This window comes from Prionailurus viverrinus, chromosome B3 (genome assembly GCF_022837055.1).
Source record: "Prionailurus viverrinus isolate Anna chromosome B3, UM_Priviv_1.0, whole genome shotgun sequence".
NCBI lineage: Eukaryota > Metazoa > Chordata > Mammalia > Carnivora > Felidae > Prionailurus > Prionailurus viverrinus.
The window spans coordinates 50,849,103-50,872,101 of record NC_062566.1 but is presented as its reverse complement, the minus strand read 5'-3'; the positions used below and the strand labels follow the sequence as shown (position 1 = coordinate 50,872,101).

The 22,999-nt window shown below is 40.9% G+C and overlaps 1 protein-coding gene and 1 long non-coding RNA gene across 3 annotated transcripts in view; one reads left to right on the top strand and one right to left on the bottom strand.

Annotated features, from left to right (window-relative positions):
- FBN1 (fibrillin 1) overlaps positions 1-22,999 on the bottom strand; it is a 234,540-nt gene that overhangs the window by 33,487 nt on the left and 178,054 nt on the right. For both annotated transcript variants that reach the window (XM_047862765.1, XM_047862766.1), the window contains 11 exons: positions 21,422-21,544; positions 20,958-21,122; positions 18,316-18,384; positions 18,094-18,219; positions 16,776-16,898; positions 15,965-16,123; positions 12,931-13,002; positions 9,369-9,494; positions 6,467-6,589; positions 3,358-3,483; positions 834-950 (listed from right to left, as the gene is read on the bottom strand). In XM_047862765.1, coding sequence (XP_047718721.1) covers positions 834-950; positions 3,358-3,483; positions 6,467-6,589; positions 9,369-9,494; positions 12,931-13,002; positions 15,965-16,123; positions 16,776-16,898; positions 18,094-18,219; positions 18,316-18,384; positions 20,958-21,122; positions 21,422-21,544 — 1,329 coding nt within the window. The remainder of the gene's footprint in view (positions 1-833; positions 951-3,357; positions 3,484-6,466; positions 6,590-9,368; positions 9,495-12,930; positions 13,003-15,964; positions 16,124-16,775; positions 16,899-18,093; positions 18,220-18,315; positions 18,385-20,957; positions 21,123-21,421; positions 21,545-22,999) is intronic.
- Positions 9,489-22,964, top strand: LOC125167895 (uncharacterized). Its single transcript, XR_007152983.1, has 3 exons — positions 9,489-9,572; positions 20,569-20,639; positions 22,872-22,964. It is a non-coding gene; the product is annotated as an uncharacterized LOC125167895 (long non-coding RNA).

Sequence of the window (22,999 nt, the reverse complement as noted above, 5' to 3'; positions counted from 1 at the left end):
AAAAATTCTAATAAATATCTAGTTTGTAACAATACACCTGGCTTTACTCACCTATTAAAACCTAACAAGACTATGCTGTTCTATTAATTACAGATTGATAATTTATATTAGAACTTTATATGAGTTTCACCTTGATCTTCCTTTAGGTTTCATTTTTAAAAGCTAAAACTGAATTACTAACACACAATACAGCTGATGGTATTATTAATTATTCTCATAATTAGAAGTATATAAAATTAGCCTCTAGCAACAATACAAAATTTGGATCATTATTCTCACTTATAAATAACATAGCATGTTTTATAAGGAGGATTTTATAGATTTAATAATTGACTTTTTAAAAGTTTTATTTATTTTTGTAATTTCTACATCCCACATGAGGCTGGAACTCACAACCCCACCATCAAGATTCCCAGGCTGTTCTGACTGAGCCAGCCAGGCGTGCCCCCCCAATAACTGACTTATTTTAAGAGAGTCTATGGCGCAACATTGAGACAAATGGGTCCACGTTATTCCTGAATTATGTAATTTCTATACAAAGTATCACTTTTATGTGTTTTAAGATGTAATCAATTCATTTAAAAATGTATTTAATTCACAGCACAGTGTATATAAAATTATAGGTGCTGATGAGCACTTACATAAAAGTCATGGCAGTCATTACTCAGTTGACATTTAATTAGCACCTTATTTTGACAAATCCTTTAACCAATTGTTGCCACATAAGAGGGCATATATTTCAGAAAACAAAATCACTCCCTGGAGAGGCTGCTAATTACGAAGAGCACATATTAAACGCACTTCCTACGTGAGGCACTGATTTGCATACGCACCTATACAGTCGTTGTTGTGGGAGAGGATGAAACCATGGTTGCAGCGGCAGTTGAAGGAACCGATCGTGTTGCGGCAAGTTCCATTCCCACAGGCGTCTCGCTCACACTCATTTATGTCTAGTAGGAACAAAGGCCGTAGAGAAACGTGGTCGTTAACAGAAGAGGTGAGTGGTTGCCTGGGATTAAAGGGCATGGTGAGGTTCACAAAGCATCAGGTGTAGGCTAAGAACTTCTTGATATTGGTATTGGATCCAGCAGTGGCCGCTCCCCATGAGCAACCAGCAAGAGCCAAGGACCTAAACCTTGGGAATAAACCGTCTCCTGGGCTGGCATGTGAAAGGAGGCAAGCTAAGGACATGAGAACTGGACAAGAACTATTTTACTCTATTTACTTCTACAATTCTCCACCCTTGCCACTTTTCTCAAATATTTTCACTTGGAAATGGAAAATTCTGAGCGCATCTGGGTCTTGATTTGCTGCCACCTTTGGCAAACTTCAGCCTTTAAGATTCTCACTCTAGTTTACCAAAAAGCAGTGAGTCACCTGACATTACCCTCAAATCAGCAACAAAATAAATGAGCTTTCTAACTCACCTGATATTTTAGACACCTTTTCCTTCTTCCCAGTCCACTCCTAAAGACCTATGATCACTCCCACTACTGGTGCCTAAACTCACTCTTCTAAAGTATCCCAATGTGATACCTCTTCTGATACATTCTTGTGTTATTATTTGTCTTTTTATTGGTCTGTGACTTTTCTCTTTGACTATTCTGTAAAGCTGTTTGGGCATCTTTTATGTCTGAGCATTGTGCCACAACAGCTAATGTCTTTCTTATAGAGCAGGGGTACATTATATTAAGGAGGAAATAAAGGATCAAAACAAAAGAGAGTTGATATTGCTGGTATTGCAGGAGTGAGGCAGAAGGAGGGGGGCGAGGGCAAAGGGGAGGAGGCTCTGGGACTGAAAGACAACACCTCAGGTTAGCCAAAGGCAGTGTTTAGAGTTACAATTTCCTTTCCTTTCAAATTTTGGACATGAAGATAAGTTATCGGTGATCCTAAACCAGAAAGCATTGCTGACCCCAAAGTGATCCAATATGTGTGTGTCTGTGGTTGAAGACTGCATCCACGTGAGTCACCCTGCCAGCAATCAAGGGCTGCTGCTTTGATTCATTTTTAGCCAAACTATCGACATTTTTCTGTAGGGCAGGTTCTTCAGTAGAGGGTTCCAGATAAATCAGATGCAGGTGTCACTGCTATGCAGGGATTAGCTTTCCAGGGACGAGCAGGGCTGATTACACTCTTTTTTTTTTTTTTTAATTTTTTTTTCCACGTTTTTATTTATTTTTGGGACAGAGAGAGACAGAGCATGAACGGGGGAGGGGCAGAGAGAGAGGGAGACACAGAATCGGAAACAGGCTCCAGGCTCTGAGCCATCAGCCCAGAGCCTGACGCGGGGCTCGAACTCACAGACCGCGAGATCGTGACCTGGCTGAAGTCGGACGCTTAACCGACTGCGCCACCCAGGTGCCCCTACACTCCTTTAATATAAAACTTGTCATCTGCTCTGAAGAAGACAAGACTTTGTAAGAATGTTCCCTAATGGATGAACCCAATTATGGTGAAAGGTAAGCTCTTTAAACATTACTCTATTGATTCTTCTTTTTTCAGTTGTGAAACTGATTCATGTTCATGAATCATCCTTAATGGATATTGCTTTAAAGTATAAAAAGGAAGGAAAAGAGAGAAAGTGATTGATTAATACTTGGAATTTATTCTAAATCAGCATCCTGACTCAGCAGTGAAAGCAAGCGGGAAGAGATTTATTTAAAGTCTTGAGCTCTTTTCCCCTAGAAAAATGTGGGGTCTTTTTTTTGCCTTTATAGGATCTACAAATTTGCCTCTGAGGATACGGTACAAACCATGGACCCTTCTCAAAAAATGCTCATATTCAAACACTCAAAAGCTGCACTCTATTCCAATAAGGCAAACCCATAGACTTAATAAAATAATAGGCTATTAACATTAATAAAAAGTATTTTTTGTCTTAATATCTTTCTGTTTTTCCTTTAGTCAAAAGTTTTTCTGGGGGCGCCTGGGTGGCGCAGTCGGTTAAGCGTCCGACTTCAGCCAGGTCACGATCTCGCGGTCCGTGAGTTCGAGCCCCGCATCAGGCTCTGGGCTGATGGCTCAGAGCCTGGAGCCTGTTTCTGATTCTGTCTCCTTCTCTCTCTGCCCCTCCCCCGTTCATGCTCTGTCTCTCTCTGTCCCAAAAATAAATAAACGTTGAAAAAAAAAAAAAGTTTTTCTGACCTGGCAGCCAAATGAATATCAAGGAAGAGGTTTATTGTGTTCAGATTGCCAAAGATTAAATACCAAAGGATGTTAATGCTACACACCTACTTGTGTTTTCATTTTATAAATGGCAAAATTAATACTGAAGGTTTAGTATCAATTTTTATATTCAGATGCAAATGAATTTTTCGATAGAAGTTAAAAATAAAATGATAATCACGTACTCACCCAAACACATGGTTTGATCAGCATTTGTTTTAAAACCGGTGTGGCAAAGGCAATAAAAACTTCCAACTGTGTCAATACACTGTCCATGGCTGCATATGTTGGGGATTTCTTGGCATTCATTGCGATCTGTAGATAAAAAGCATCGTAAGTATCTTAGGTAGAGTTAGGGGACAAAACTGCATTAAGTAACTTACTTCTAGATATCATGCTTAGGATTAATCCTAGCTCTAAACCAAGCCAGTAAAACAGATACTGGCATTTTATATATATATATATATATATATATATATATATATATATATACACATATATATATATATATATATACACATATATATATATATATATACACACACACACATATATATATATTTTTACCTCAAAATCAGTTAAAACTAATGCTCTTTTACTGGGCACATTCAGAGTATGTTAACAATACATGAGGCAATGAAAAAAAATGTTCTGAAAGATGAGAAAAATTAGAAGTAGAATAGGGAAGAAGAAACCAAGCCGGGAGATAATCTGTTTGATAATTTGCCCACGCAGTATCACAGACCATGGAATGAATTAAGTATTTTGTCTAGTCAAGATTTGGTGTCTCAAGTCATGGACCCTTCATAGCTTCCCTTGGAAATATATATCAAAGTCAAACAAATCCCATTGCTAAGATAGGTTTTCTTGATGGACAACCCATACTGTCCTTTGTTTAGGTTTCAGTTCATTGTTTTGTCTTACTCCTATAACTTTTTGTTCCATCTTAACCAAGTCTTCATGTCTACACATGGCTCCTTTTAGCACTTGACAATCTTAATGATGTTTCTTTTTATTCATATTCATTCAAGGGAATGCCCTGTCATCTTGCTTCTGCCAGTCTTTAAGCCCTGAATTATATTTCTCATCAACTGAATCTTTGTTGCCCTCCTGAAATCTGATGATCTGGGGCGGGGAGAGGGGGAAGGGGGCAGAATTTATTATATGAATCTACAAATGACGTGATTACATGCCTACTTAGGTCTCTAATTTTTAAAGCTCTCAAAATTCTATGTTTAGGGCACAGGTCATCTGAAGAGCGATGTATCATCCTGGTTGTCCTACTGTCATAAAAGAGAGCAAACAGCCAGAATGCCAACTAGAGTATAGATTCTGTAGAGCACAGTGACACCCTGCTTGCTGTTGGCCTGTCTTGCCTACTGAGAAGACAGCAACCGGAAATGGACACTTTTTGCCACACAGAGCAGTTGTGCTCATACCAGAAGAGAAGATATCCCATCTATTTCCTGTGCTCAGGCTGCCATTGTTACGACTACCTCCTTCCAATTATAGAACATTACAGCTGATGAATCACCATACAATTTAAAAGTCTTAAGTGAGCTTGAATATATCATCTTAATGGAGAAACTGGGATACCCGTAGCTTAGGAACTATTGCTTGCCTATCTAGAAAGCTTGTTAATCTAGTAAGTTATGATTATTCCCATTGGAGAAAACAGACTTAAAAAGGAGCAAACTATTAAAAGACATTTTAAAAGATTTTAAAAGATATAAATGAAGATGATTCCTGAGTGAAGTCTTCAACCCTAGAGGCTGAATAATTGCAAAACTCAAGTACGTTCCCTTCTGAGGATTCCAATGAGTGAGGAAAAGTGAGCTTGGCTACAAATGACACTCATTCATAGCACTTATCATTGGTTAGCGCTGGATGAGTTTTATTTGTGCTAATGTTCTACAAGAAAATATGGCAGGGCTTAAGCCCTAGCAGGCCATGGTTGGACGCCCTGTCTTGATGTATAAATAGCTTGTCCCACTTCTTGCCTGAGCGTGAAATGGTGTGAAACGACACGTTCTGTATTATCAGCAGTTCTTTATTTTGATTGGAATTATTTTGCCCAGTTTCAAAGACATATAAATTAAGAGCAAAATGCAGGGAAATGCTATAAATGCCAAGTTACACTAGGGTATTGTGACTCATATCAGAGACGTCCCCATTTTTCCTGTCCTATTTTTTTAATACATGGGTAACAACCGCTTTGTTGACAAAATGCTAAACACTTGCACATGTTCCTTTAAACCCAACAAAACAAGCCTTGATTCTCAAAGTGAGTTTTTGTTCTGCTATTACACCCTCTTCCCACCAAGGTCTAGTAAAACAATGCAAAATACCCTACAGAGAGCGGTGCACTTCCTACCACCTAATCGCTGGTAGGCAAGGAAATCCAAGGAAAATTTGACCATGTTCCCTTGTGTTGTTTCATTCACAAATGCATAAAATATCCAGGAAACTCCTTGGGAAATGAACCACAGCAAAACAACACATTCTTCCTGACCTCCATGCTAAATATACAATGATTTACAATTACTCAAACACTCACATGAAAATGATTCTGAGGTATAATTTTGCTTCTGGGCTGGAACACTGGTGTTTTAATTTTGGTGCCACTGGCTAGAAGATGCCGTCAGATACTTAAAACTTGACCATCCATATGTGCTAACATGCTCATCCTTCTTACTTTTACCGCATCCTTGACAAAAGTAAGCCATGAAATAACCTAACCTCTAGGGGACAGTTTCTCATTTTACTGTAGGTGACTTATGGCTAATAAAAGGCTGTTAATGTTTGCTGCCCTCAGTTCTGTAAGATGTTTAGGAGGATAAGTGGTGCTGTTGGTTCTTTTTGTTCATACAGGCTAATCTAACTCAGCTCAGGAGAGGTTTGCTATAGAATTGGGGTGTGTGGCTGGAATGGTGGCAACTTCCCACCCTAAGGGGGATCATGTGAAAGGAAAAAAACAAATATCTGTCCCTGAGGACTGGTTAGGGGACTGTGTGCATGTGTGTGTGTGTATTTGAGGGAGAGGGTGTTTAGAGCAGGGCAGCAGATGAGCCAATCTAAAATCTATGTATGTACATGATATATGTCTCGTTTTGGAAACATCACATCTCTAAGGGTTTCAACAGTTTTCCTTTTTTGCTGGCCTCGTGACTAGAACTCAGCAGTGTAAACCATAACTCAGGTGTTCTTCAAGTTAACCTTCTCAAAAAAATCCAGATGTCTGAAGCCTGCTGGAGATGGCGCGCTGGCAGGCCCACCCAGCCAGTGGGGAGCCACTTACCGTTGCACTGCCCTGTGGAGGTGAAGCGGTAGCCTGGCTTGCAGTCACAGCGGTAGCTGCCCGCGGTGTTGATGCACTCGGCATTGCGCTGGCACACAGGGCCGTTCTGACACTCGTCAATATCTCCAAGCAAAAGAGAATTCAATTAGAAGGAGGACAGAATGTGGGGCAAGTCAACAAAGGCTCTCACTTAAAATAGATTTCTATTTTCTTATTTTGATCAGTTCCATGGAACAGATAGTGGAAGACCTTTAAGACTTCTTTTCTAATTTTTCCACATTTTTGATATTTTTTGTAAATGCAAGTACTTGGTTTATGACCACATGTGGATTCTAATGATGCTTGTGTATAAAAGAAAAGTCATACACTCAGCTGCTAGGACCAGCGCTTGGCATAGTATAAACTGAATATCTTAGAAAATGTTGCATTTGCTCAAAGCCCCAGGGTTTTACGATTCATCGGGTTGCTTCGCCTTCGTATACATAGGGATCACTTGGGATCTTGTTGAAAAGCAGATTCTGATTCAGCATGTCTGGAGAATGGCTTGAGATTCTGCATTTCCAATAAGCCCGCAAGTGATACTGGTGCTCCTGATTCACAGGCAGTGCCTTTCGCTTCAGGGCTGTAGGGGCTCCGGCTTAAATTACTGCCACATGGCAGTCAAATCAAGGAAACTTAATATGAGAGACTGCACATAAAACTACTGACAACAACCCAACTCTCACTATCAAAGAAAAGAATAAATGGATACTCTGTGCTTCAGAGCTTTGACTATACTCAGGGGGGTTGTTTGCCTTTTTTTTTTTTTTTAATCAGGTAGCTAATATAGTTCAAATTCATGACATTATGAAAGTTCTCCATAGTCCAGGATATGCCTTGGGGCAAAATACATGTTCCCTGCCCCTGCTCCTATGAAACAATTTAACTCAGGTTAAGTCCAATAAAGGGAATAGCCTGGAACACAGATGGGAGCTGGCTCTTAGCACCAGTATTAGGGTTTTACAAAAAAGTGGACTCAGCCCAAGAAGTTCCCACAAGGGGGCGGCAAATACATCAACCTGTGCCTCACAGGTGTATGCTTGTGTGGTGGGAAAACCTCAGCACTTACTGTCAGTCAGTGGAAGTTTCTGCCTAATGTGGGGTGGGGTGGCGTGTGCCTCTCTGAATAACAGATACAGGGCAGAAGTATGCCTGCCTTGGGTTCCAATGGAACCAAGACCAGCACCACTCTCCCAGCAGGTCTGCCCTGGTCTTAAGAGGGTACGGAAAGCTAGAAGGTAGCCAATCATTGGAAAAGCCAAATGGCATCACAGACAGGCATTTCTGTGAGGCATCAGATGCTGAGCATCGGATTATATGCATATTTGGGGAGAACAGATGCATGAGTGTTCCCTAAATACTTCTGGAATCCATTCCAATTTCAGGGTTATGGAGACATGTATTAAATCAACCTTCATTTTCTGATTCTGAGAGCTAAGAGTGTGCTGGGAAGCAGCTGACCCCGGAATAAACATTCACCCTGAGAATGGATATTCTGTGAGACGGACACCAAAAGTTGGAGTGCTTTGTAATCTCAATATCCACTGAGTACTACCCTGACAACAAAGTGTTTTACATTGGTACAGCTGTAGGCTTTCAATCTCATATGGACAGTAAGGTCTGGGTTAACTTGGCCATCATGGGCAACCATGCCTAAGGGTTTGGGATCTCTGAATAGAAGAGAACAAGAGAGGCCCCAAGAAGGTGGCAGGCATCCTAGCCATTTATGAAAGGGGGAAGACTGGCTATGAGGAAGGCAGGCTACTTTACCATCATCAGCTCCTCTGCTGTGGGCTCCTTTCTTTTCTCCTGCATCATGCTTCCTCTCCGGAACACCTTATCCTTGATGGCCTTCCAAAGCACAGGGGCTAGTGCCAAGGTCTGAGATGACTATTTCCTAAGGAAGGTTCTGAACGGCTATCACCCCATTTACCCCTCTCCGGGAGGCAGTAACATGTGCCCACCTGGCCATAGTAGCTAAAAGCCTGGTGAAGAGAATTTAACAAGCATGTGCTTAGGGCCATAACTTTACTCATGGTCTGTAAGTTGTCCCTAGTCTATGGAAAAAAAAGGTTTTTTAACATTAAAATATTGACATATGTGCTCTCATACATGCTCTAAGGGGTAATAACCCTTTCTGACAAGAACAAAAATTCTGCAAGAGGCCCCAAGTTTAAGTATTAAATAGACAATTATTCCAGCTACCCTAGGGCACATGGTATATTTAATAACCAGCAATGTCCCTTTTACTAAAATGTGAAAGTACACTATCTTCCCCAGATGTAGGGGAATATGAAGTGTTGTGAGGAATGCACGGCATCACAGTACATGCACATGGCAAGGGGAGGTAATGTGAAAATGAAAAAAGTACCACTTGCACACATGCCAACATTCTTCATATAAAATCAAATTTGCTGTTCTTGCCATTTGGAATTCTCTCATGCATTTGGAATATTTGCATTAACCTTGTTTTCACTTGGGAGTAGCACAGGCTCCGTTTGGAAGGGAACACTAATTTTGAGATTCAAGTAAAGATGACCGCCCACCACTCCTGCTCACTTTTAAGCAATGAGAAACAAAAGCAATCTATGCGACACACCCAGGAACTCAAGGGTTCTTATATCAGCTGGGAAATCTAATATATTATGTATAGGATGGGGCTGGGGAGTGCACGTCCTGCTTTTTCCACGGGGACTTAGGGAAGTTTTTCCATGAAAAAATGATGTTCCACATGGTGCCCTACACTATTGCTAGAGCTTGATGGATTGCTGAAATTCCAATGTTGTGAAATTGGCCAAGTGTGTGTGCATAAGTAGCTTGTCAGTTGGCTCATTCCTGGACATGATATAGTGACATCGCTTACCTTCACAAACCAACAACTTGTCATTATAGAAAAAGCCCACTGGACATTCACATCTGAAGCTGCCAACCATGTTGATACACACTCCGTTTTCACAGACCCCTGGGATCTCCCGGCATTCATCAATATCTGAAAACAGAGCAGCCACACATGAGTGACAGCATGGCACTGAGAGTCGGCAGCTTCTAACTCCATGTTCTACATAAGGTACACAATGAAAAAAGAGAAAGTGCATGGGTGTGTGGGTGTGTGGGTGTGTTGGGGTAGTGACAGTGGAAAGGGGGGACATCAGTTGATATCAAATTGAAATAACTAAACTGCTTTCAGACACTCATGTGTCTATCTGGATTTAGTATCTTTTTGGTTTTGTTCTGAAACAAACCAGGTAGGCGCCATCTTGGTATCCCCTGGGCACTATGCACTGGGTGAACAGAATAAAGTGACAGCTGAGAATAAACGGCCACTCTACCCAAAGTGTGTGGTGGTGTTTGGCCAGAATGGGAAAGGAGAGCTGGTGAAGAACAGAGGAGCTTATGGTCACAGCCAGCTCTGATCTTTCAGATTCCCCTTCAGCATCCCCTTCCTCTTTCACATGGTTTTGAAAAGGAGGTACATTAGGTCTGGGGCTGTGAGCTAGGCCCATGCTGACTGTGGGGGCCAGCACTGAGAAGGGCTATAGCCACAGACTGTGGTTTCCTAAGGCCAGGGGCTGGGGCTGGCTACAACTCCACTGTGTTACCAGCCCCTACCATGCCGTCTGATCAATGTTAAGCACCAATTAAAATTTGGTAAATTAAGAACCAGTATCTGGAAGTTGGGACCGGTGAGCATTAAAACAGGATCCAAGCAGGAGTGACAGCAGAGCCACAACGCAGGCTGTGAGAGCAGGGCTGGCCAGCTGGTGAGGTGGCCTTGTGGGCAGGTCTCACCTCCTCACCAGCCTGGTGGTCCAATCTCTTTCTGACCTGCTCTCAACTCCCAACCATTCAGTGTCTTCTAGGATAATAACAGTAAGAGTGTTAGTAGTGTCTCACTTGCTATGTACCTGGCATATTTCTCAACATTCAACCTGGATTTACTCACTGAATCATTACAGCCACTCTACGAGATGGTCTCCAGGTACTGTGACAACTGTCACTATGCAGATGATGGAACTGAGGCCAAACCAGCAGAAGGAACTTGCCAAAGACCACAAAGCTAATAAGAGGCAGAGTCAGGATTTGACACGAGGAATCCGCTAACAGGCTATCCTACCTCCCTCGGGCTTTTGCACGTCACAGTCAACAATCTTCACAAAACCACAATCAAATTACTTGTTATCCTGGAGGGCCCTTCCGCCACTGCTTGGTGGAATTTCACAAAGTGCTTCAGAAGCTGGGAAGGGATGTAAAGCTTTGGTCTTTCCAACCCACTAGGTTTGTGTTACTTCGCCATTGAGACACTTCCGTTTACATACGATAGTCAGGAGCCTCTGCAAGGACTCTGCCTAAGTCGTAAGAAGGGCCACAGTTGTGGAGCTTACAAGAGACACCGCGATTTCAGAATAATCATACTCTAAAGCCAACCTGCTTTGAAGAAGTTTGACAGACCACAGGTTTATTTTAGATCCTTTTCTAAAGGGTTTGATTTTGTTCAAAGGAAAAATAATCTCTTTAATGGAAAAAAACAACTTAGAGTATATTGCTATTTTGAATGCAGGTGATTATGTTTTTGGATTTTTCACATATTTGCCATTCACGTTCTTAAAAGGCTATGCAAAGTAACATCACAACTGTGAATGATCAGCAAACAAAAAGATAATTCAGATGACATTCTTTTATTATTTAAAATTTGAGACATTATGTTCACGTTCATTTATTTTAAATATAAGTGATGTATTATCAAGTTTAACAATAATAGACTGGGTCAAATTTCTAGCCATTGTTAGGCATAAAATAGCAAAAGGATATATTAAAAATTGTATTTTCTTTTCCTGTCTGGATTTCATTTGAACTTCAACTTGGAGAAGTTTATATTTTAAGACAAGATTAATAAACTTGCTATAGTTTTAACCCCATACGAATGGGTTCTATATGCCAACAATCTTAAGACCTTTCAGAAGGAGAGTATAAAGCTCAAATAAAACAAAGTTTCTCAGTCATCTAAATATTTTGTCATGGTGGAATTTGGTAACATTAAGTATATTGCTAACTATCACATTTCCAGCTTTCAAGAGCTCGAGGCAAAGCAAGCTGTGAGTCAGGACTGGATTTGGGTCCCAGCTCTGTTATTAATTAGCTAGGTGACCTCGGCCGAGTCCCTTCCCCTCTCTGGGCCCCTGTCCCCTCAACTGTAAAGCAGTGTGTTTGAACTGGATGATGTCTGAGATGTCTCCAGCTCAACTAGTAGACGACGTTGGTGCTGTTTCCAGTCTTTTGCCTGCTGCCAACCTCGGAGGGCAGGCCTTGCTGGGGGACATGCCTGGTCTGTCCGTGGAGAGTCATTATTATTAAAGACCACTTATCTTTGGATCGGAGATTCTAGGGAGATGAAAAGATCTGTTTTGGGAAGGGGAAAAACAAAGCAGCGAGGGCCAGGTGTTTCATGCCAATGTCATTTAGCAGTTTTTCTTTCCAAACCATGAAGTTTCTTTGGACGTTGACTAGACTGTTGAGCCATATGGATTTGGCACTAAGAGAACCAGGCTGATTGCTGGACCAGACCCTTGTTTTCTTAAACAAGGTCATTGGAAAGGCTGATGTGGATTTCAGTTTACTTATGAGGAAGAAGGTGGAACAAAGCGAGTGGTGATGTTTGCTACTAGACACAACTGCTCGGACTTAAGACGGGCATCTGAGGATGCATATAAATCACACTGGGGAAAAACTCTGAGAATGCAATAGCTTTCCATCTATTTTTATGTTATTTTCTTTTAAACCACAAAGGCATTGCCTCCATTGGCCGAATGCTGTGCAAGACTTCGGAATCTTGCACAAGCATCTTGAGCACTGCAGTGGTCTCTGCTCTAGTTACCAGATGGGGCCTCTGAGAGGAGTGGCCTCTTTTTTTTTTTTTTTTTTTTTTTTATTGCACATCTGAAATTCCCAAAGCAGATAACCTGAGGAGAATCCATGTGAGATAAAACGGATCCCCTAAAGTGCTTTATGTGTACAACCCACACATAAAGATTGGTATGAAAAGTCATATTAAACTCATGTCATAGTCAGAAGGAAAGATTGGGAATTATAGTCAAAGCAAACGTCAACTGGCCCTACTCCCAGAATCTCTCCCTTTGTTGATGCCTAGGGTTGGTTTAACTAAGCTTGATTGTAATTTTGTGAAAAGCTTTCCAGTCCCCTTAATCATGAGCAACGAATGCTGCCGCCAATTAGGTGGAGCGACACGGGGTGTTTGCGGTTTGTTTCAAAGTAAGAATCAGTGTTTCAATAAAACTAAATGGCATTGTTTCACTAGTTTTTCCTTCTAAGAAAAAAAAAAAACAACCTGAGAAAAATAAGGGTGTGTATTCCTGTTTTCAAACACAAAGGCAAACACAGAAAATTCCAACAATGGCATCATAACTCACCAACAGGTAAGCCGGTGTAAATGTCAATGACGAAGCCTGGCCTTTGACTTCCACAGAGTGTAGCAAATTCATCTGCAGTAATTCATTAAACAAAGATGGGGTAAGAGGAGTGAGAATAGGGGTCAGCAAAGAGCAATGACTGGGCCGAAAGAAATTACTTTGGAAACATCTTGCAAAATATTTATCTGTATTTTGAGGAATTTAAAATAAAAAATAAATCTGAGAATCCCCACAGATGTTGTAACCTTGTCCTTAAGGCAAATGCTGAATGAAAAGCGACCTCATGTTGACGTAATACTGAGGAAGAACCAGAGGTCTCCACATCACAGCCCACGCATTTGTATGAGCTTGCCTGTAGGAATTTGGGTTTCTAGAAGGATGTTGTTCAGCTCTGAACCCAGGGACTGGCAAGAGGGCCTCTTTCCACTCACATGAAGGGATCTGGGATTTTAGGAATGCTTACAAAAATCATTTCCTCAGTAGATTGGGGGGAGACTGTAGCAAATCTAGCCAAGTTCTTGACATCAGGTCTATTAATGACTAATTCAGTTCAAACAACCAACTTATGTCATTACTTCAGTTTTTGGAGCTGGATTTCGTTTGGTGCAGCTCTTTCCTTCTTTCTCTCTCCCTCCTCCGACCTTCTATCTTTCTCTTGCTCGTCTGAATTCATCAAAGTTGATAAGAGAGGATGAACTAAATGTCATCTGCAGTCCTTCTAACTCAGAGGTTCTGTAATTCCAGATCATGACTGTAACTGATATAGCATGGTATCAATTTAAGCTCAAGGTGGTCATTGCCTTATTGGTCAAACCCACTAAAAAGTATAAAACGTCTCTGAAAGTAGTTTGGTCAAAATGTAGCATGTTCTTCTTCTACTGCTTTATTTCCTTCATATCTGACTGTCTACTTTTAACAAATGTAATGCCAGCTGACACTGGCCATCCAGACATATTTCAGGAACTTCTAAAATGTGTGCAGATTACATACCTAAATGAAAAGCCATGACTAGATTTGGCCAAGATTCAACATGAATGAGAAATCTTGCATTTTAGATAAAAAATATGCACGTTCTTAACTCAGATACTTTTGAAAGTAATGAAAGTCTTTAGTAAGGGTTTCCAAAACAGTCTCTAGGGGAACACACAATGATCCATCAAGATAAAAAAGAAACTACTAAGATTTTCATTTCTCTTCACAAAATATAATTAAAAAATTAATTTTGTATATATTTTCTAATAGAACAGTTCATGAAAATAACAAATGCAATAATAAATGCATTTTTCAATCTAGTTGAAAAATATATGTAGAGATATATACACATATACTTTTACATGGAAACGCACACATCAAATAGGTGTAACCCCCCTGCTTTTTAACTGATAGGTATGTATGATCAAAAGATTTGAAGACCATTGGTGAAGATCAGGGGTTAGCAATTTCTTTCTTAACGGACTAAAGAGTAAATATTTTAGGTTTTGTAGGCTGTGCAGTCTCTATTAAAACTACTCAACTATCCTATGAAAGCAGCCACAGGAAATATGTAATCAAATTTGTGTGGTTGTGGGGGTGCCTGGGAGGCTGAGTCGGTTTAGCGGCCGACTTCGGCTCAGGTCACGATCTCGCAGTCCATGAGTTCGAGCCCCACATCAGGCTCTGTGCTGACAGCTTGGAGCCTGGAGCCTGTTTCAGATTCTGTGTCTCCCTCTCTCTGACCCTCCCCTGTTCATGCTCTGTCTCTGTCTCAAAAATAAATAAACGTTAAAAAAATAAAAAAAAATTTGTGTGGCTGTGTTCTAATATGATTTTATTTATAGACACGAAAATTTGAAGTTCATATACTTTTTGGGACATAACATATTATTCTTTTGATATTCCCCAACCTTTTAAAACATGTAAAAACCATTCTCAGCTTTGGGCCACACAAAAATTAGTGTGGGCTAGATTTGGCCCAGGGGCTGTACCTGGCCAACCCCTGGTCGAGAGACGTCTTGCAGACTGTGGATAACTCATAAGTAATTCTAAGTGATGATTAATACATTATTTCTAGAGTAAACAATGGAGGAACTGGTATATTTTACTAAAAAAAAGAATATTCTGTTTCACATGTAATCAGATAGAACCAGACAAGAGATTTAGTATCTTACAGATCACTGTGGGGAACAGAGTAGGTACCACAGAATACTATCAATAACTGCATCACAGTTTATTTAACTCTAAATAAGAACATTAGTAAATGATGTCATCATTTACCGTATAAGAACCACACACCACTTCACTTCATTTACTCCAAGGACATGGGTTAGACTTTTTTGTTTTTAAACAAATAACATTACATAGATTTTTCTCTATGAGGATATAAGAAAAAATTTCTCTCCAATCTCAGTACCATGATGCACTTTCCTTTAGTGTTTAGTTTGCTTTATAGTCATTGAGACTCTTAGACTTGATTATCTCCCCCTTTTTATATGAGCTGCTAGAAAGTTTGGAGCCAAACTTATTGCTCATCTTTGGCAAGTGTGTAGAAATTCCCAGCTTGGATTTTTGCGTATTAGCCTCGCTCCTTGCTCCAAGTTTCTTACCCTTGTTTGCCATTTGCCTTAGGCCTTCTTATTTTACATTCAAATCTTTGTGGGCTGCCTTAAATTCTTTTTGGAACAAGATCAGTTATAAATAAGTAAGAATAATAGGAATATGGTTCACCTATTTGTCATATCGCTTCGCCTAACGTTTCTAGTCTTTCAGTTACGTGGTGAACTCCATAACGATAACAGTGTTTCTGTTTCTCCCCTCTATGCTGAGTCTGTAAGTCTGGCGAGTGAACTAGTGTACAAATTAGACAGTGTGTTCTGTGACTCAATTTTCAGCTGGAAGGACCAGAATCAACTGTGAATTTACACAGTTGCCTCTGTGAGCTAATTTTTTGCTTAGGAAGATAAACGACGGACTTTTTTCTTGCCTGGCTGAGACTCATTTCTCTCAACAATCCATGGGTAACTTATCAACCTATGTTTTTGGTAATGGTGCAACTCACCTGTGCTTGGGATGGGACACTGTTCACAGGGCTTATTCCAGGCCCGGCCAATGTTGTAGGAACAACAGCACATCTTCTTGGTCATATTGAACAAAAGTTCTCCGTCGCAGGTCTGGTTGTCAGCGTAATAGTTTCTGTAGCACAAACTTCTTCTCATATCTAGAGGGAAGGGGATGGTGATACCATGGGGAAAGCACAGCGGATGTCTAAGGGGATACTCAAGGAGTATGTTTCTTTTGGATTTTATTGTAACTTGACTTGGATGAGAGCAGGAACAGCCTGCTCTTACCCAATTTTCTATCCACATCTGCCGCTATAAGAAAGGGGACTTTGAGAAATGTATTCCCTGGGATTTGGGGCCACAGAACTAAGTCATTATGGAGCCGCAGCATTAATAAACTTTACACGACTCTCCACCCAGACTCTTAGTAACAATTCTCCACTGCTATTTGGCAGTAATTTTCTCATTTCCGACTCATGATGTTTTAATACTGTAAGTCAGTGCTGTAAATATAATTGTATAAAGATACACCCAAAGTCAAACAAAAGAAGTACTATTAAACCGTTGTTTGGGATTTTCCAACATTACATTTTAAAGAAAACTCCCAACCACCCACACAAGGTGGGGAAAAAAGGCCAAGCTTATGGTTTACAAAGGAGGAGGCTCTCACAAAGACAGTGGAAGGGTGGCAGGCAGCACTCGGTCTGATGAGTAACATAACACTAAGGACCAAGTGCTGGGCTTACAAGCTCTTTTTCTCTTCACAGATGAAGATCGGACATGCAAGATTAAGAAAAAACTTGAACTTACCCATGCAATTATTCCCCCCATTCACTTGCATGTAGTCTGGAGGGCAAATACAGGTGTAGTTGCCGACGGTGTTGTAACACGTCCCCGGACCACAGATTCCGGGAGTCTCACATTCATTCACATCTGTAATCCAGACACAAAGTGGTATACGAATATGAAAGCTTCACTCTTTGGAATGGCCTGATACTCAGTGTCAACATAAATGTCGACAATGGAGGAGAAAATCCACAGGGCACTTTGAAATCTGGATAACAAAAATAGATGTTTAATTCATCGGTGCCCTTTGCCTATGCTAATGTGTATGTTTTCAGGAAAGGAAGTGCCAGAAAAAAAGGTTTTGCCTTCTGATAGGAGTTCCTAATAGATGAGTCCATAACATCCTGAAAGGCATGCAGAGATGGAGATGTGGAGAAATCCTTCAGAAAGACCGCTAATATGTCATATGTTCACAAAATCTGTGGAAGAATATAATAGACCCTGAAGCCATTCAACAACCACTTTCATGAATTTGCATTGGTAAGGTAGAGTGGAAGTAGGTATTTAACACCTCTATCCCCATTTTCAAACACAGAGGTTGACTCTAATCTTTGTTGATTCCAGGGGTCTTAGAGCTGTGTTATAGACACTGTGATACTCAATTAATACACAGCGAGGTCATCCTTTATCGAAGTCACCTCATAAGTCTTTTGGAGAGCCAGAGGCATATTTCTCCTCCAGGATACAGGGAAGTATCTTCCTAACTAGTCATGTGACTCCCTCATATAGATGAAAACCATCTTTCCCACCACAGTCTATGGCCCAAGTGCTTTGAAAGCCAGAAGCGGTCAATATTCTCCATCTTTCCAATAACACAGGATGAACAGGAATTATCACTTACATCATTAGACCAAAGAGGCTGCCTTTTTAAGAGAAGCTCATTTTGGTTCATTAGTACAGATAAGTGGTAAAGACCAGGAAGAAGAGGAACTCAGTGCTTCCCAGAATACAGAGGTCCTTGAAATAAGACCTGAGCTACTCTAATATAAATGGCTTTTCTCAAGAGCCCAGAAAACTGCAGGCATAAGTGAGACGATGGCCTAAGATAATAAAACTCCACTTTTCTCAGAAGAAGAGGAATATTTGGGGCGTATCAGAAATGATATCCCATCAGTAACATTCATGCAAGCTGCCACAAGTATGGCACATTTACCTGGCTAGGTTCATGTTTAGACCATTGCGCTGTATAGCTAAATTCTTAGTTTTACTGGTGACTGTATACTGGTTTTTGAGGTCAGTTCTCAATAGCTGAAAGAACTCATCCTCCTAAAGGACCATTTACCGTCACACACTCGGGTATCTTCGTTCAGGTAGTAACCGGTTGGACAGCGGCACTGGAAACTGCCGAAGGTGTTGATACATTTCCCACCTTGGCACAGTCCTGGGAGCTCCTGGCATTCATCAATGTCTGTCAAAATGAAAACAACAGCATTTCTTCAGCACTGTAAATAAACCCAAGGAAGTTCAAAATGCGCATACTTTAAGATCAAGGATACAGAATTACCTTCCAGGATGACAGTGATAGGGTTGGGCCGAAAACCTTCTCCTCCAGGACAAAGAATTTTGTACTCAGCTATTGAAACAAAAAAATCAAATGGAGTTCTTTTGAATCTAAATTTTCTAGAAATCGTATCCTCAAGAGAAATACTGACATAGCCAACTGAAAATATTCATTTTCAGGAATCCTTAGCAGTTACCCCACCCATCTTAAGCAAGTTAACAACTGTGTGTATGCGTGTTATTTTCAAATGGCTTTTACTAAGGGTGCCAGAAAGATGGAAGGCCACTGTCCTCAGTCTTTGGACCCACCACCTACCCTCCTGGCCTCATGTTCCTGTGAACATGTTTTATTCACGTTCATCACTAGTAGTGATGAAGTAGTAGTTATTGTCATCACTACTTCTTTGTAAAGATTTTCTTCCCCTTTTTATTTTCTAACAAACTCCTCCATTTTTACATTTTGTTCAGCCTTACTTCCTGGGAATTACTGCCTCCCTTAATAATGTTAATCAGCCTGTCTCCAAAACTCTTTCCAAATAGAACCTTAGGGAAAGCTGTTCTTTCCTGGTTCCCATCCCACTTTTGTCTTTAATGCCTAGAGATCTTTCTTGCCCCTCTATTTTACTGAGTGCAATACTGATTCCCTTGGTTTCCCAAACCAACTTTCTACATTGTCCTTTGATTTTATCCATTAATTCTGTCATTCAAGTATTTCACTCAAGAACATTTATTTCAGTGCCATGCGCCAGCAGTGTGATACTTACAGGCACATGCGAGTAAGAATGAACCTAACTGGGGCCTCTGAGTGGATCAGTCAGTTAAGCATCTGACTCTTGATTTCAGCTCAGGTCGCAATCTCATGGTTGTGAGACAGAGCCCCACATCAGGCTCACTGCAGAGTATGGAGCCTGCTTGGGATTCTCTCTCTCTTTGCCCCTCCCACGCACACGCGTGTGTGCGCGTGCGTGTGCTCTTTCTCTCAATAAATAAATAAACTTAAAAAAAAATGAACCTAATCTGCTGTGTCATCCTGGTGAGCTTTGATAAAAATTGGCTCTTTCATAATCATCCTAATCTTTCCAAATCTGATAATCCCTCTCCTGGCTTTCTGAAATGCTATGTGTATATGCCTAAATGTACACATGTATATATTTCAGTTCCAGGTCTGATCCAGTTTGGGGTAGTGTGGACCTATTGCTTTACTAATAATTTTTTTTTAAGTTGTTTGTTTGTTTATGAGTACAAGAAAGAGAATTCCAAGCAGGCTCCATGCTCCATGTGGAGCCTGACACAGGGTTGGATCTCAGTAAACCTGTGAGACCATGATCTGAGCCAAAGCCAAGAGTTTGCCACTTAACCAGCTGAGCCACCCAGGAACTCTGCTTTGCTAATCATTATTAATCAATAGAGCTGACTCCCCTACTTAAACACCTTGGTTTGCTTCTTTCAACGTCAATGAAATTAACTACCTCCCTCTTTCATTTTTCTCTTTCCTCCTCTTCCTCTAATCATACACTCTTTTTAAGTCTCCTTTTTCAGGTCACACCCTGCCTTCAAGGCCCAGGGAAAAAACGCACAAGGTCATCACCACCTCTGCCATTTCAGAACTGACTTCCCTTTCTGAAGAGAAGAAAGAAGGTGCCTGCTAAGCCTTCATCCCTGTGCTGAGTGCTTGACATGAATGACTTCTTTTAATTCTATGAGGCATTATATGAATGAGGAAGTTCAAGTCTTGCTAAGTAATTTGCCCAAAGATACATCAGTGCCAAGTGATATAGAGTCCTAACTGGAGCGAGGAGTGCTCTTTCTCCTGCTCATGGCACTGTTTCTGTTCTTTCTTCCCTTATTGAGACCTACACTCAATTACAGCTTTTATGTTTGGGTCACACTTTGCTAGCTGTACACTTCTGGAGGGCAGAATCTAGTCTAATTCATCTTTGCACACTCAGAGTACACACTCTAGGTACCCAACAAATAATTTTAGAAAAAGTGAATAAATGAGCCTTCCGCAGAGAAAGAATCAGTACCTATCCCAATATACACTGTTAGCAGCAGCATCAACCTTTGCCTAAGAAGCCACATCTGACTGAATCCTCATATAGGACCCACTTAGAAAAATGTGAAGCCTTTTCTATTTTTAGGAGACTTATTTATGTCCTTAAAATCACATTCTAAAGCTTTCTTTCAAGTAATACCATAAGAATAGAAATAACCTTCCCTTTCGTATTTACTTAACTAATCACTTTTCTTTTACCAGGGACCAAGGGTCTAACCTATCCTAGAGCTTTTGATAACTAGCCCACACATCTATCGATGTGTTCCTGGAAGGTAAGCAATATTATGTAAGTAACCTAGCCTGTAAAAATCTTCTTTAAAATAGCGCTATGTACTTTTCACTCACATAGAAATGAAATGTCACCTGCCTGCCCCACCTGCCCTTTTAGTACAAGCCAACTGGGGACTCTTCTGACACCCAAATTGGGAATGGGGTCCCTCAATAGGGCTGAGAGGTTTGATCTCCTTTCCCTGACTAAAGACTAGAGACTGGAGGCAGCTGCCTCTTCTGTAGCTTCTGTCCTGTGGATCTAGAAAGGAGAACCGGCCTGAGCAGGAATAATAATAATAAACAGGAGGATGTACACTTACATGTGTTCACAGGAGGGCACAGCTCACAAGGAGTACCCCAGGCTTTACCCAGAGAACAGCAGCAGGAAGCCTTGGAGACACCAACTCCAATTTCATTGCTACAGGCTGTATCTCCATTGTCTCCTCGAGGTCGAATATCCAGATAGCAATTTCCAGAGCGGGTATCTATTTACCATGTATAAACAAAAGAGTGTCAAGAATATTCTCTCTATGGGAGGGCTGGATATTGAAATCCATTTCAGAAACTGTTTAAACACTGCAATTTACTTTTACCACGAAACTAAGAAGTGCCCAAACACATATACTGGGAATTTACCTACAGAATAAAAAATAACTGGAAGTATAAATCAGATTTAGGCAATGTTTAAATTTTTATGGTATTACTTTTTTAAAAATTGAGAATGGAATGTTCAATGCTGCTTTCAAAGTAAAAGTATACTCTCTAAAAAGTTTTAAGATCTTACCAACACAGCCAACTCGAGTTGGATTCAGCTCAAAGTCGGGTGGACAGTCACAGGTATAGCTGCCTGGAGTGTTGACACAGTTCCCACTGATACACGTGGTTGGATCCAGACACTCATTAACGTCTAAAACCACACAACAAGGGGCACAATTATCAGCCAATGTGGGGCAGACGTCACCATACAACGGTAGCAGTGGATCTGGGGCTCCCAACAAGAATTTTAAGAGTTACTAGTTACATTACGCCTAGAAATACGGTCTTCCACTTCTGAAATAAAAACCCCTCAGGAAGGAAATATGTCATAGTCTTTGGTCTTTTTCCCCTGGAACACATTTAGCATTCAAATTTGTCATCAGGAGAAAATATAACTTTGGAACTAGGAAAAATATTCCAGTCAAGGTAACTGAAAGGAAAACACTACTGTGACCTCGGTCAACCAAAAATTCAGACACAGGTTTTAAGAAAATATATTTAATATGTGCGGCTTGTTATTTCATCAAATTAGAGCAAGATGTCCCAGGGAACCCTTAGGAGCAGGCAACTTCTGCTGTTTCCCCAACCGGGCACGCTCGCCTCGGTGCAGCTGAGTACAAGGCAGACACACGCACAAGGCTTAGTGTGCTTCCTCAAGCCTGCTAAGAGTCACTCTCCCATCATTGATGCTGTGTGGAATATTTCCCTTTCAGTTTCTATTCCAAAAATATGTACAGACTTCCGGATTTAAGATGTGGGTTTTGGCAAATTCCACCTCGTGTAATCCTTTTGTCTGTTTTGAACACTGATGAAATACTTAAGAACAGACAAGCTGACTCAGAGAGAAGAGAACGGGAAATGAGGATACCTTTCTCCTTGGGTTTCCCTCCCAGCCTGCTGTGGACCTGGTAACCTTCCTGTAGGTTCCACTGCAGAAAATTCATTTGCTCAGATTGCATGTGAATTTGGAGGGACAGGGAAGACTAATAGAAATGAGGTCAGACAGAATGATGCTGATGGTAAGCTGGGGCACTGAGGAAGGCATATGGGCCCTGGAGAGGCAACTTCCTGAGGCATGCTAGAGGCCTGGCTTGGTGTCATGAGTTCCCATCAAAACAAAACAAAACAAAACACAACAAAAAAACAAAACAAAAAAGACAGAAGAATGCCTTTGGGAGGAATACCCTGGTCTAGATTTATTTCAGGGAGGTGGTCATGGTGGTGGTGGTGGTGGTCATAAACTGGAGAGCGACTGAATCACAGCTTGTTTAGGTAACTGGAAAAAAAATTTTTCCCCTGAAATCCTGGGACTATCCAGAATGGAACATGTTTCCTCAATATCCTTGAATAGACCAGTGGCCCAGGAAAGAGAATGCAGATGTCTTGCAAAGTCTTAACTCAGTGCCAAAGGGAACCAAGTGACGGTCCACAGAGGGCCTATAGCTTTTCTAATTTTTTTTTCCTATGTTCCCTGAGAGTCCCCTGCTCTATAAGAAAATGATCTACACACTAGAAATTGGTGGCTGTGCTCTCTGTATCACATTCTCTGGTGACCACGGACAGGCCACGATGGGAAGGAGTGGGTGTTACAATGGAGAAGTGCCAG